Consider the following 15,464-nt stretch of genomic DNA (forward strand, 5'->3'; position numbering starts at 1 on the left):
ATAGATAGATAGTCTCCCATATATTGTAGAGTTAATTCTCGCAACAATTTATAATGAACATTGTTGTACCGCAGTTTGATTTTGTCCAATAGCTCCCAGCCTGGTGTAGCCACTATAGGGCGAGAAGGGTTAGTTGACCCCTCTCAACTTTTGAGAAGTGTTCTTGGTCAATATAAACCTAAGACTATTGGCTGAGTTTTGATGCATAAATGACCCTTTTGTCAAACTGAACTTTGTATTATGAGTTCAAACCTTTCCTATTTTTGATTATAGTGCAAGGATTGGCATACAATATCAAGAGGGAAGATTCATATTATGAAGTATACATATACCCATATATTTCTCTAACAAATTCTTATCTTGGTCAGGAACAGATTAAGCAAAAAAACAACTTTCTCAATGGATTGATCAAGTACAATAACACGTTGGCTATTAATTGTCTTCTGTAGAGGCCATATATTTAAGTTTTTTTTGGATATCTCAGTTCAATTAAGAGTCATATATTTGTAAGTCTCCAGTATTTGCGGATTGCGGTTTTCTCTATCCAAACACAACATAATACCATAGGAGCCGGGGATCTTTTTTGTTCAAGTACTGCTTTTTCAAACGTTTCGTATAGATGAGAGCTTGAGTCTTGGAAACATCACCCCACAAAAATATTGACAACACCTTCAAAAAAATATGTATGAATGCCTTTGTTTATAAAGGCGACTTCCATATATCGTTGACCCAGCGGTGATAATCTTTACTTAGAAGGTTCAAGATTCCAACATTCTGATCGCGATGACGACGACATTTACGAAATATAACAGAATCGTATAAGATACATTCCACGTATCAACAGAATTAGAAAAGGTATGACGTGCATGGTCATAAAACTCGCAATGTTTTGCTCGGCAAGGTCATACATTTCATGAATGTTATTATTCGATAAAATAATAATCATATAATCCCTAGCAACCAAATACGACGTCGTATGCGCAAGCTTTTATATCATGTACATCAAAAGAAGGGGAAGAAAGAGGATCAGAAGAAGATGAGACCGGTGTGTCCGTTCGTGAAAGCCGCTCGACCGTCGGAGCCAATCAAGAAAGACAAAGACTCGTCGCCGTCGCCGTCGCCATCGCCGTCGCCGTCGCCATCGCCGTCGCCGGCCACGGTCTCCCCAAAATGCCCCATGGGCTACGACTCTCAGACCTTCAAGCTGGGCCCACTCAGCTGCATGATATGCCACGCCCTCCTCTTCGACTCCGCTAACTGCGTCCCTTGCTCTCATTCCTTCTGCAAGTAAGCTCAATCTTCCCTCCCAATTCGAATTGAATTAGGTTTTACTCGAATTTCGGAATTAGGGTTTAGAAATGGGGGTTTGGTGGTATCTGCAGAGTCTGTGTGTCGAGGTTTAAAGACTGCCCGCTGTGCGGAGCCGACATAGAGAAGACGGAGGCGAATCCAGAGCTGCAGGGATTGGTGGATCGGTTCATTGAGGGGCACGCGAGGATCACGAGGTCTCATAATGCGGAGGAGGAGAAGAGTGAGAGAGTGATTTATGAAGACGTGTCTTTGGAGAGAGGTGCTTTCTTGGTCCAGCAAGCCATGAGGGTCAGTGGAAGCCTTGCCCTGACTGTGTTTCGCATTTCCCGCCTTACTTATTAGATTAAACTGATATGTTACCATGTTTCCATTTTTGCTATGAACATTTTGTTAATTTTTGGTGCATTTATAGGCATTCCGGTCCCAGAATATAGAGAGTGCGAAATCGAGGCTGAGTCTCTGTGCACAAGACATCAGGGGTCAGTTGGAGACCATGGGGAATACTTCGGAGTTGTATTCTCAGCTGGGAGCCGTTCTAGGAATGCTTGGCGACTGCTGGTTTGTTTCCTTCCTCTCTCTCTCTCTCTCAATATAGTCCATATCCAGAGTAGCTTCACTCTGAAATTACAGAGTGAAGTTCCAATTTTGGCACACTTTTCGGTCAATATTTTTTACTATAAGTGATTCAATATTTAAGTATTTTATTCAAGATCATCTCTACAAAGTTTCATCTAATTTGACAATAGTTTGAGTTTTCAAAATTGAGATTTACACGAACGGTTCACGTTGAACAGTTTTAATTCATTCATTGATTTAATCTAATTTCAATACTTAAGATGTCCGAATTAGATGAAATTTTGTAGAGATTATCTTAAATAATATACCTAAATATTGAATCACTTGTGGTGAAAAAATTTGATCGAAAAGTGTGTCAAAATTAGAACTTCACTTTTTAATTTCAGAGTGAAGCTTCACTCTGGATAGAGATTGTGTATATATATATATATATATCAGGGAGGTTATAGAGCGGATGTCCGCACCCTCCCTTAAAGTGCGGACATTTCTGACTCCGGCGGCGGAGGGGCACAGCTGCGATACCCACTGCAGGGCGACTCCGTCTGTGCCGGCCGGAGCTCAATCGGAGACTCACGGCGGTTGGAATCTGCAAAAATCAATTTCTAAGTTTATTCCGGCGACTTTGCTATTCCGGCTGCCGATGGAGCTCCGGCTGACATAGACGGGATCGCCCTGCCGTGGTGAGTCCGGCTGTGCTGCTCCGCCCCGCTGTCGCCGGAAAAGGGCCGTCCGCACTATATATATAGTGCGTCTGTGTATGTGTGTAGCTATTAACAATAGCGTCTGAATAGTCGGATGTTCCCTTTATAGAGTAGATAGGTAGAGAAATGTACAGAGACACAATACCAGTAATATCCTAGTAAAATCTAAGCGTGTGAGTTAATTCATTCTTTTGGAACTAAGTTCACCACATGATAGAGAAAGCCTGCATGATTGGACTTTGACTCCCCAAATGCTTTGGGCTCTGTCTGTTCATGTCACCAATACAAACCCGATTTGTACTCCTAATGTACAAGGCATAAATTCTTTCATCTGTATATAGGGATACATAAAACTAACTGATTACATATAACTAATGGATAGTAATATGTTTCTTTTATCACAGCAGATGGCTAGTTTTATCGAAAGTAGGCATACCATGTTACTTAACTTGAGGCATAGAAACCATTACCTCCTTTTTCCTCCTACCAGCCAGTTTATAGTTTAGTGTTGTGTTGTCAGCTAAAGTCAGTAGGCCATTGTAATTGATTATGAAAATATAATTATTTCTCATTGGAATTTGAGCATTTGGTTATGAGCTGAAACCCTTAAAACACATTACTGAATGAGCATTTGTTATGTGCGATAGCACTACCTGTAGGTACCATAGTTATTCTTATAGAAATCCAAAAATGATATGTGTTTTGCCCACTTCCTACAATTTGGTTTGAACCTCTAGCCGCATATAAACCTGACAAGAGGAGTTTGGTGGAGGCTTTATGTGAGTTTTCTTGAACCTCTGGCCTGATATAGGCCAGACAAGCTGTCTACAATATGATACCTCTACTTGGGAAGGCTGAAATTTCCTCCTAAATAGGCAATTGGAAGAATACGTTTTTTTATTTGTTTATCTCGTAAGTTTTTGCAGTTTGCATCCCTTGATAAGATTCCTTGTAGTGGTCATTGCCGATTGGGTATGATATATTTTGTTTATTTGTCTGCTTTTCTTACGTGTACTTTTGTCAGTGGATATCATGTTGACTGCTTTGAACAAATTGTTTCTGTATTGATTCAATTTATTTACCTGTAAATTAAGTATATTTAATTTAGTACAGTTAGGAAATTAAATCTCGTGGAAAGGTCTCTGAGATTCTTCTGATTTAATTTTGTGGATGTGGTTAGATCTGGTGTAAAATTTTGAACTTTGGCTGTTTATAGCTAATGCAATGTGTTAGTTTATTTGTGCATTGAAGATTTTGGGGGAATTGATGTTGCTAAGATTTGTTGTTGACTATTTGTAGAACTGGTGAAGTTTATTGGATGGGGATACACATTGGGCTTCATGTTGTTTGATTGTGTGAATTTCTTCCCGTTGATTGTTCGTGGGCTTGTCTAGATTGCTTGCCATTTGCCAGTCTGATTGGAAAGTGGCTGAGTCTAGGGTGTTTCCCTACCTTTATTTTGGTGGACTACTGATCTACCATGTCGTAGTTTACTTATCTTGAGTGTTCAGTAAAAGTTGTTTCATAAAAAAGAAAAAGAGTTCGGCTTCCATTTATATCGAACGGCTTGCCTTGTGTATGAATTGTTTTCTTTACTTTGTGACTTTGTGTTCTAAATGGAATTTGGAGGTCGTAGTGTCGTGTAATTTATGGGCTGCACCGAAGCTTGTTACTATTTTCTTTGAAGATGCAATGGTATCTTGAATGATGAAAACTATGGAGCGTCCATTTTCTTCTTAGTCTCTCTCTCTCTCTCTCACGCACACACACACACACACACAATTTGTTTGGTGTTTGACGATTATATGGAAAAGAGAGTCAGATAGTAATATCTGGTTGGAGATAAATCTTTTGAAACTTGAGTTCTTAGAAAATTACTAATAGACAATTTGCTCGCTTGAGACTGTTACAGCCTTCTTGATGATTTCAGCAATTTGCTTGATGGAGTTTTTAACCCATTGCAATATATTTTATTTCAGTCGAGCAACAGGAGAGTCTAGTTCTGCAGTCACTTATTTTGAAGAGAGCGTTGAATTTCTTTCAAAAATGCCAGGAAATGATCAGGAGGTTATTGCATTAAAGCTTGATTGTGATATCGGCATCATGCCATTATGTCCTAGGTGTGCTTGCTCTGACAAGTGTCTTTTCCTTTAATTCTTTTACAGGTAACTCATACACTTTCTATCTCTCTTAATAAAATTGGAGATCTTAAATACTATGATGGTGACCTGCAAGCTGCAAGATCTTTCTACTTCAAGTCGTTGGATGTTCGGCGTGATGCGGTTAAACGAGATCCGAATGTTCCATCTCAGGTGGCAATTACTTTTTGTTTCTTCCACAGAACTTTATTTCTTTTATTTTTTCATTATAACAGCACATCAGGTTTCTGAACTTCTGATAGCTGGATAGAAAGGTAACTGTACAAGTACAACATTCTTGTTGTATAAAGTAGCTGGATAGAAAGGTCCCTGAACTTCTGATACTACTTACGCTGGCAAACTTGACCTTAATTGAACTCTATCCAAGAAGTGATCCCCCTAGTTTCCCCTACCGATCATAGAGAATCGTTCTATTTCTGTCATCCAAGGTTCCCCAAAATAGGGCATCATTGCACGTTCCCAAGTTTATCTTTCGTTTTACCAACTTGGTATTTCTTTCATCCAAGGTGGCTCAAAACAGGGCATCATTGCACATCCCACAGTTTATCCTGTCTTTCCACCAACTTGTACTTGTAACCTAAGTTACCAAATAGATGCCATCGAGTTGGAGGCTGTCAACTTTAATTAACCATTGTAAAATGCCATGATAAGGACAGTGCAACTGGACTGTTACGAAGCATATGGTCCAAAGTTTCAACTTAGTGTGTACACACCGCACACCAAGGGGCATTAGACAGATAGCAGGACGTACATATTACATGCAGTCAACCTCTCTTAGCAATATTATCACTTGTCCACAGAAAGAGCAAGAGTATTGTCTGTTAAGTATGAAACAGGTCTACAAAATAATTCTGACGATTTAGCTCTCTAAATTCTTAGAGAATTGTCTGTTGACTGCCACAATACATTTCCTAGACTGAACAGTAAAGAAGTTACCTCCTGCACTTGTATTAGTTAACTCCTATAAAGCCCAAATTCACAATTTTTTCATCATCAGAAAGGTGATCTGCACTTGTTTTTTTTTTTTTTATCTCATCTGACCAAATGGAACAAAAATATAAATATAAAGGGATCTCTATTACTTGGTGCATCTCCTATGAAACCTGAAGTATGAGAAATCCTCTTACAATCTAAATGCTAGGCTAGTTCCTTCACCTTTATCTGAGTGGTGATGGTTGGAAATTGATTTCTGACGTTACTTGATCACGTAAGGGTACATGTTAATGGAAGTTGTTGTAGTTATTACTAATGTGCCCCAGGTTGAAAACAGTAATAAATTTTGTCTTTCATTTATTGTTTTTCTTTTCTTTTCCAAATTGTAGTCAAAGATGTATGATACATATATTTTGTGGTTGTCAACTTCTTGATGTTGCATCTCGTCTTGCAATTACAGATTCTGGATCTGGCTGTTTCTTTTGCGAAAGTTGCAGATGCTGACAGAAGTCTTGGGAATGAGGATGTGGCAATTAGTGAGTTTCAAGAAGGAATCAAATTGTTGGAAACTTTGACATTAAATTCTGCAGACACTGGTCTTGAGCAACGGGTAAGGTTCTCTTGGTTGACTTCGTTTTATATTATTTATTTGGTTCATGTTGATTTCATTTCATAAATTGTTTGCGATATGTTCACTGATTTAACACTTTATCTTAAATGCAGCGGCTTTCAGTGTTGGAGTTCCTTAAGAACCAAGTTGTGGAGAAACAAAAGTGATACAATATCTGACTAAAGGTCTCCACCAGTCGAGAACCAGAGGGATATAGTTCAATAAATTAGCTTTGCTTTAGTAATAAGCTCAGTTGATACTCGGATATCATGGTCAATCTGAGAACATATTCTGTTGTGAGGGATGGAGAATGAGGTACTGGGTGCCTGTGGCTCCCATATCTTTAAAGGATTGATGCTTCCTAATCGTCACTCAGCATCACTCAGTTGTATATAAAAGCATCGTCCCCGATATTAATAGCAAGGGAATTTCCATTTTCTGTTCTTTTCCTCGTGTCAATAATCTACTCCTATTTTTGGCTGCATTTTACTGAATTTTCTCTGTGCCTCAGATCATTTCAATTCCACGTATTTGTGTACTTTATTTTCCTTTTTCTTCCTGGTAAGGATGATGATCTGACTGGTGATGAGCAAGACTGTAACACTGACTGTACAGATCAAGTATATTTATATGTTGAGTACATAAGTTTTCAAATATAAGTATATATTTTCATTTCCTGAACATCCCAAGAAATGAAAATTGATCTTCATAAGTAGGAACTTGATGTTGTTAATATGAGGTTATAGTATCTCTATTCCTTAATCAGGTAAGCAGGATCGTATTGGATAATGCATTTGATTTTGGGATCAAGTGTCCCGTCTTCCTGCTCATTCTTTTGATGCCTTGGTGGAACATTTGTTTTAACAAAATCAAAGGCCTTGAGAGGAAAAATTGGAAGATGTTCATTGCTAGATAAAAGATTCAGGATATGCTAATGTTTTCTCATGCCTCTGCTAACGTGACCTTAAATTTTTTGTTCATCGGTTTTTGCCGAGAGATGCAACACTCATTTCCCTCTTCATTACTGAGGAAATGGAAGAGAGTTTCGTGTCACAGATAAACTGGTTTAAGCTTTTTCATAGCTTTGAGCAAAGCACAGAATATAGATTATTGACAGCTTTTGGTGTTTTAAGCATAATTTCACTCTTTTTTAGGTAGATTGAGTCTATAGTGCCAGTTAATAGACAGTGCTCTCTATCTTCATCTTTACTAGAAACCAGCGGGCAAAAGCCCAAGAAAAAAAAAAGTTACTGATTCGTATAATATGCTTAGTTCCTAAAGTCGGGTTACTTGTGCTTGAAGGATTTGAAGGCATTGCCACAGCCTATAATGGTGCTTGCAAATTTTTGATATCACGAGGACATAAACTACACCGAGAAATGTGTGATGGAGAAAATAATGGAAAGGAGTGGAGAATAAAGCACATGCCCAATTCATGCAATTAAAATCTCCTCTCCTTATGCTCCCTTGTTGGAAAAGAGCCATTGCTTACTTGGATTTCAAGTTTCTTATCTGCTTTTTCTGTGAATAATTAAAAATTATATAAATAAAGAAAAAAAAAGGTGGAAATGTAGTGGAAGTGAGACTGAGATAGAATAGAATTATAGAAACATACAATACACACTCCTGCTTAATGGTTATATATCGTATATGTGAATCTTCAATGAAGAAAAATAATACCATGATCTTCTATTCTATTACATGATTGATTGCTATGTTTCCTGAAGATATATGTTGTTTCTCAGCAAGGCTAAAAACAAGATGAAAATATTTCTGAAAAATTAATTAAACAACCTGCATTTCTTCTGTCAATGATTGCAGATCTAATGTTGTATATTATGAACTAAAAAAGTATCTTAGATGCTTTGCTCGAGGTTCAAGCTTATAAAAAGCATTTACTTCAGAGTTCAGACTTAAACTTCAAACTACATGTGTGCCTGCATAAGTACATATTCCAAACAACTCCTTCACCAGGTCACTCCCTGCACTGATCATCCATGACTCCCATTGTTCTCATACTCCCCTGGTTTCTACTCTGCGCTGCAATTGCCACTTCAGACATTCCCAAGGTAGTTTCAACAGTAGCTCTATCGTAATCTGCTTTAATCATCTGTAGTATTACATTTTACTCTTAAATCTTAATCGATCTGCTTTCTTCCTCAGAACATGAATATGAATTGTATTACATATTTACATAATTGGAACTTGGCCCCAGTAATTTCACCCACATTTTCGAAATGAAATGTCATTTCATTCTTATTGTGAAATTGATGTTCTTGTTTCTTTGGCAGCATCATGTGGTGTACATGGGAAGTTCTTTATCAGATGGAATTAGAAGGGAAGCTGAATCTGCAGAATCAGCTTACTTGGAAATGCTGTCATCCATTATTCCAAGGTTATCATCACCATCATTTATCAAGACTAATAGCATTGCACTTTTCATCATTTGATTTTTGTACAAACCCACTTTTCAATGTTTTTCTGCCAGCCATCAGAGAGAAAGAACATTTATAATTCACAAGTATAATCATGCTCTTAGAGGATTCTCTGCCATGCTTACAGAGAGTGAAGCTTCTATTCTGTCAGGTAATAATTCCTTGCTGTTTCTCTTTCAGTACATAGCAAATAGCAATTTGTATTTGTATGAGAATGTGTATTTTCGTATTAGTTTCCCGTATTCTACAAAAAGAGGTACCATGGTATTAACTACTGGTAACCTGGTAGAAGGGTACTGTTACTCGCTGATCCTTTAGTTGTTTGTCTCCATGAATCAATCAATCAATCATGAAATTTTTTCCATTACGATGATAGTTATGTAGGTAGCTGCAAACATGAATTCACCAAACCATCTGGTAACGAGTTTAGAACATTATAAGGGCATTTCATGTCACATTTTATGTTACATTTGAAATGTGAGTGACAGTCTAACCTGATTTCCCAACACAATGTAGGGCATGATGATGTCGTCTCCATCTTCCCCGACTCAAAACTTGAACTACACACAACACGATCTTGGGATTTCATACAAGAGGCCGGGTCAGGATTAGGCAGAGTCTCATATCATCCACGCCCAACAACAAGCAGTGATGACGTCATTATTGGAATCATAGACACAGGTACCACTTCCTCCATCATCTCTGAGTTTTCTCTTTCTGTGCAAGAGATATCTGAGGAACCAAACGAACTAAGCTCGATATTTTTAATTGTAACGAAAGGGATGAAATGGAAGTAGTCAACTCAATTGTGAAGCTGCAAACAAATTGGGGAGGGAGATAGGGAAGGTAGGGCACTTAACACAATAACACCTAATGTTACGAAAGATGGAAAAAAAGATTTTGCCATTTCTGATATAGCTTCTGTGAGAAGGAAAACGAAGATAGAACGTTTCGAATTCAAAAACGGGGTGATGAATAGATGCTATAGGTCTAGAAGGATGTACTCATAGAAGTAAAGAAAATACTGGTTCTTTACATTGGAAAAGGAAGAAAATGTTTGCGCTTGCATTTTTTTAGTGGTCCATTCGACAGAATGAAGTTTTAATGTTTGCTACTTCACATTTTACACCTGCAAAAATATTTCAGGCTGTGGATTCAACTAGCTAGCTCTGTAGTTGCAAGTCTCTGATAAGCATATATAGTACAAGCTTCTAATGCAGCAAAAATTTCATTTGATTTGTTGGTTAAGGTATATGGCCCGAGTCTCCAAGTTTCAATGATGAGGGAATTGGTGCAGTCCCTTCCAGATGGAAAGGGCTCTGCATGGAGGGCTCCGACTTCAAGAAATCTAACTGTAACAGGTAGTTATGTTCTCACAAGTTCTATCTTAAATCACACTTCTTGGATAGGTGAAAAATAAATCAGGTATTTCGGAGTTATATTTATGAAATCTTCCTATATCTTGATCCATTACCACTACACTTGCCTGTAGAAAATTGATAGGTGCAAGATACTACAATGAACAAATGACTGGTAACCAGAGCAATCTAGCTGCAGCAAAAGGCTCCCCAAGAGATTCTGCTGGCCATGGTACTCACACTGCATCCATAGCTGCGGGTGCACGAGTTCCCAATGCTAGTTATTATGGCTTAGCACAAGGTACAGCAAGGGGAGGCTTACCATCAGAAAGGATTGCATGCTACAAGGCATGCTCTGATGTTGGTTGCTCTGGTGCCACCATATTGAAGGCCATTGATGATGCAATTAAAGATGGAGTAGACATGATATCTATTTCCATCGGGTTAAGCTCACTATTTCAACCAGATTATTTAAACGACCCGATAGCCATTGGATCATTTCATGCTGAACAAATGGGAGTCATGGTCATTTGCTCTGGAGGAAATGATGGTCCTGATCCTTATACTGTTGTTAACACAGCGCCGTGGATCTTCACTGTTGCAGCTTCTAACATTGATAGGGATTTTCAATCTACAATAGTCCTTGGAAATGGGAGAACTTTCACGGTTAGTTACTCAATCAAATTTTGTATATGATATAGATATCGTTATTCTGCTTCTGAAAGGTCTCACACATCAATGTTCTAAAGGGTTCAGCCATTAATTTCTCCAATCTCACTCGCTCAAAGACATATCCTCTTGTGTTCGGAAGGGATGCTGCTGCTAATTTTACCCCTGTATCAGAAGCAAGGTTGTCATAATTTATATGCTTTAACTATCTTGCTTTTTAATTCCCTTATTAATTGTTCTCCATTAGGAGGAAGTTGGTGGTGTTAGTGTGTTACATTTGGTAAAATATTTCCGTTTTGACAATTCAACCAGTAAAGTAAAAATTCATCGTTGTTTCTTCATCCTAAACTGCAGAAATTGCTATCCAGGATCATTTGATCCTAAAAAGATAGCTGGAAAAATTGTTGTTTGTGTTGCTGATGATCCAACTGTTTCAAGAAGAATCAAGAAATTAGTTGTAGATGATGCAAAAGCCAAAGGGTTGATTTTGATCGATGAAGATGAGAAAAGTGTGCCTTTTGATTCAGGCGTTTTCCCATTTACAGAAGTTGGAGATATTGAAGGGTTTCAGATTCTCAATTACATCAACTCTACCAAGTAAGCTACGTGCCTTCTTTGATTGATTAGTGTATTTACTTCACTTTCATATTATGAATGTTTCCAGACTATATTGCTGATTGCTTGTACTGGTTTCCCATTTTGAGACCTTGTCTGCTATCTCATTTCCCTGCCATATTACAATCTTTGGTCTTGTGCTAGATTATATGTGACGCAAAATGTTGTTAGCCATCACCTAGACATCTCTTGTCACAGAAAGTTTCAATTTGTCCTCTCAAATATATAAAGATTTAATTTGTTATTAAGAAATGCATCATTCAGGATATTAGCATTCCATATTGTAGCTGCAATTCTCAGTTAGGTCAGACCTATGCGATAGGATGAATCTTTAATAAAGTCTGGGCAACACTAGTCCGAGACATATTTAAAGTTCTCTCTAACATCTAAGGCTCCTTTCTCAAACAAAATGCTTCACTTCCCTTGAAACTCTAGCTGATAGGACACTGACTTTTGTGTGACATAAAAACAGAAACCCTACAGCAACAATCCTCCGAACTGTTAGTGTTCATAGGTATAGACCTGCACCAACAGTGGCGTATTTTTCATCGAGAGGTCCTGCACAGCTTACAGAAAATGTTCTCAAGGTTATTTTCTTTTGCTCTCACCTTCAAATTATAAAGCTCAATGTTATTGACACAAGGTTTAATGGATATATATTTTTGTTAACTGCTGTGCTATAAATTTTAGGTTTCTCTTGCTTAATTTTCTAGTATCTTTGCAATTCCACTTACGTACTCAATTTTCACATATACTAAAGGGGTTCTGATTAGTACATGTTCCTGACATGAATTAAACATGTACAGTATGCATATTCTGAACTTTAACTGGAGTTTATACTCTTACTTGATATGCTTTTCAGCCTGATATAATGGCTCCAGGGGTGGCGATTTTAGCTGCCATCAGTCCCAAGAATGAATCAGGGACTGTCCCTAATGGACAAAAACCATCCAAGTTTTCCATAAAGTCTGGAACATCAATGGCATGCCCACATGTAACAGGCGCTGCTGCATTCATCAAGTCGGTGCATCATGAATGGACATCCTCCATGATCAAATCAGCACTTATGACAACAGGTAATTTTTGTTTGTGGTCGATATTTATAACTAAGACTCTGTTGTGCATAACTTTATACAGCATCACTTCTTCGTTTAATTACATTATAAAAAGTTCAGGAAGATGCTGTGCATGCCATATAAAATAATCAATAATATATAAGCTGATCAGATTGATATGATTAATGCAAGTATATATAGCAGTTTATTAGATACTTAAATTTTGAGGTTATGTTTATATCTATAGGACATGATTTTAGTCTAAAGTACCTGAACATCAAAGAAGATATTTATTTGGATCTGTGGTGTTGTTTCAGCAACCGTGTACAACAACATGAGAAAGCCTTTGATTAACAGCACTAACAACTATGCAAATCCACATGAGGTAGGGGTTGGAGAAATAAACCCAATCAAAGCTCTTCACCCAGGATTAGTGTTTGAAACCACAACAGAAAATTATCTTGAATTCCTTTGTTATTACGGCTACAAAGAGAAGGTCATAGGATCAATGTCAAACACAAAATTCAACTGCCCAAAAGTCTCCACTGAAGAACTCATCTCTAATGTCAACTACCCATCAATCTCCGTTAGTAAACTCAACCGGCACCAACCTGCAGTGACAGTTAAAAGAACTGCAACCAATGTCGGAGCCTCCAATTCTACATATATTGCGAAGGTGAATGCTCCTGTAGGCTTAGTAGTCAAGGTTCTACCAAAGACGCTAGTTTTTGCTGAAGGAGTGAGGAAGGTGTCTTTCCAAGTCACATTTTGTGGCAAGAAGGCTCCTACTGGCTACAGTTTTGGGTCAATTACATGGTCTGGTGGTCGACATTCAGTTAAAACTGTGTTTGGTGTGAATGTAGAGTAATTAGGAAGTGTAAAGTGTTAGTGCTTGAAGTCTATTAAAAGATAAAAGAGAACTAATTAATCCTTGAGGGGGTAATGTGCAACAGAAGATAATAAAAGTTCCACACATGTATATTTATATATCTTTATGCCTGTGGGTGTGTATCTTACATTAGAAGTCCCAATTTGATTTTCCAAATTGTTCTATATGCTAAAGTAGTACTCCGAATATGCATAATGAAGTATAGCAAGTTGGAGCAGAAGGCTCTTTCATGTTTTGTAATTTGATGAGATAAAGGTATAATCTGGACAATATTATCTCATTAATTTTTTGATCCTGCTGTTGCTTGATCTAATTTGGCTGCAAAATTATGCAACTGAAATATGATATTTTTCACCCATGGAGATTGACTCTTTACCACAACTTTGTTTCCTAGTTTGTGAAATATGTTACTGGTTAATTGCTCTACATGTTGTAGTGCTGATTGTAGTTTTATGTTGGAAATCCTTATATGCCATTTAAACACTAGATTATATCATCATATGGATTGAAATGAAGAGGAATACAACATGAGTGCAAATTAGATGCACTATTTAACAAACAGAAGACCATGATCGTGAAACAAGAAGTAATCAAATTTTGCTAGTGCAAATGGGTGCTGTAGGGTGCTGTATGTGACCCCTTATTCTCCTTGTCCGATGCCTGTAGAGGACAAAGGTCATGGTGTTGGTTTGATCAAGTATCTCATTTATGAGGGGCAAAGCCAGCCTTGATCTTCTCAATGGTATCAACATCAGTCTTGAATGATTTAGCAAGGATCTTATCGTCGATCCCAGAGGCAAACAGTGAAAGTGGCACTGAAACTGTTCCAGCATTTGCACTTCCAAAGGCTGAAATAGCAATGGCTGGGATGCTGGGCTGTGAGTTATACTAATAGTGGACTAGTCCCTTTGGAAACACAAACATGTCGCCAACTTTAAGCTTTTGAGTATACAAGACGTTCTTTGTGTCGACAAACCCTACTTCCAAGTAACCAGCAACAAGGAACAATAGTTCAGATGAGCGAGGGTGAGTATGAGGAGGGTTTACTCCACCATTTGCAGGAAACTTAAGCACCGCATATGACACACTCTGGCCATCAAGAGCGGGAAATTCAGTCAAAGAAGCTTTAGTGACCTTAAAAGTTTCAGGAACTCCATCAAATATTCCGCGGAATTTAGTGTAAGTGAAAAATGTTCCATCAACTTTGGTGTTATTTGGCTGCACTATAAAGTCGGAAAGGATATCAGGATCACCTGCAATGGCCTTTTCAGAAGTGGTGGCCAGGGTAAGTGCTAGTATCAGTGCTGCAAAATATCTGAAGGCCATAGTTAACTTATGGATTGATTGCCTGAGAAATTATGGTGCTGACCTCCTATTTATAATCATTATCTATTTATCTTTTTAACATGCTATTAGTAATGTAAGAGATCATTTTCTAAGAGCTGGTGAACAGATTCTTGTAGCCAGCTGCTGCTGTAATTTACAATGTTGTTTCTGTGTTTTCTTCTACTTGGCATGATTGAAATATTACAAGCCTGCATGTATGTGGCCTCTTTGTATCTCATTAGCGGAACATGAATTTTGACTGAATTTTCTAGGACGCTTTGTATGAAAATGTCAGGATTTGAAATGCATCAAGTAGAATAAGCCCTATGATTAGTAGATAGATACATATAGCATTTTCTTCGGTTTACCAGGTAGTATTTATCGGCCGAAAAGAAAAAAGCAAGAATGCAGATGTTTAACCTATGAAGCACGGACACGTGCTATGGGCAACATATTGCGTGTCCGACACGGACACAGACACGCGGACACGCACCAACTCATAATAAAAGTGAAAGTGCTTATAGTGAGATCCGACCCTTAGTCATCCAAGGCACTCAACAACTCCTCAATCATTCCAACATATTCAGTTTTTGTTATATTTATGCACACTTTAATATATATAAGGAGAGAAACTCGTGATGAAAATAAGAATGCTTGTGGTGGGATTTGAACCTTGGTTATCTAAGGTACTTATCAAGTCCTTAGCCATTTTAACAAGTTATGTTTTCATCATTTTAATGCACACTTTGACATATATATACATCTAAAATTCTAAATACTTTCAAATTTATAAATTATTTTTTTAAATAAATATATATATTAAAATA

General features: G+C 37.7%; 2 protein-coding genes and 1 pseudogene across 2 annotated transcripts; 2 read left to right on the forward strand and 1 right to left on the reverse strand.

The window, feature by feature from the left end:
• Nucleotides 1-1,036: 1,036 nt before the first annotated feature.
• On the forward strand, nt 1,037-6,732 carry LOC126803247 (protein NCA1). The gene is made up of 7 exons (XM_050531040.1): nt 1,037-1,287; nt 1,383-1,599; nt 1,724-1,869; nt 4,568-4,655; nt 4,754-4,900; nt 6,141-6,290; nt 6,404-6,732. Exons 1-7 carry the CDS (start codon nt 1,037-1,039, stop codon nt 6,455-6,457), a joined length of 1,053 nt encoding a protein of 350 aa, XP_050386997.1. The 3' UTR covers nt 6,458-6,732.
• A 1,341-nt stretch (nt 6,733-8,073) lies between these two features.
• LOC126803231 (CO(2)-response secreted protease-like) lies at nt 8,074-13,919 on the forward strand. Its single transcript, XM_050531017.1, has 11 exons — nt 8,074-8,359; nt 8,582-8,685; nt 8,779-8,876; nt 9,242-9,406; nt 9,975-10,086; nt 10,218-10,749; nt 10,833-10,933; nt 11,107-11,349; nt 11,840-11,954; nt 12,230-12,443; nt 12,740-13,919. Exons 1-11 carry the CDS (start codon nt 8,288-8,290, stop codon nt 13,288-13,290), a joined length of 2,307 nt encoding a protein of 768 aa, XP_050386974.1. The 5' UTR covers nt 8,074-8,287; the 3' UTR covers nt 13,291-13,919.
• A 49-nt stretch (nt 13,920-13,968) lies between these two features.
• LOC126803251 (putative germin-like protein 9-2) lies at nt 13,969-14,805 on the reverse strand (annotated as a pseudogene).
• Between the last annotated feature and the right edge of the window lie 659 nt (nt 14,806-15,464).

Source organism: Argentina anserina, chromosome 7 (assembly GCF_933775445.1).
Source record: "Argentina anserina chromosome 7, drPotAnse1.1, whole genome shotgun sequence".
In the NCBI taxonomy this organism is placed as follows: Eukaryota; Viridiplantae; Streptophyta; class Magnoliopsida; order Rosales; family Rosaceae; genus Argentina; species Argentina anserina.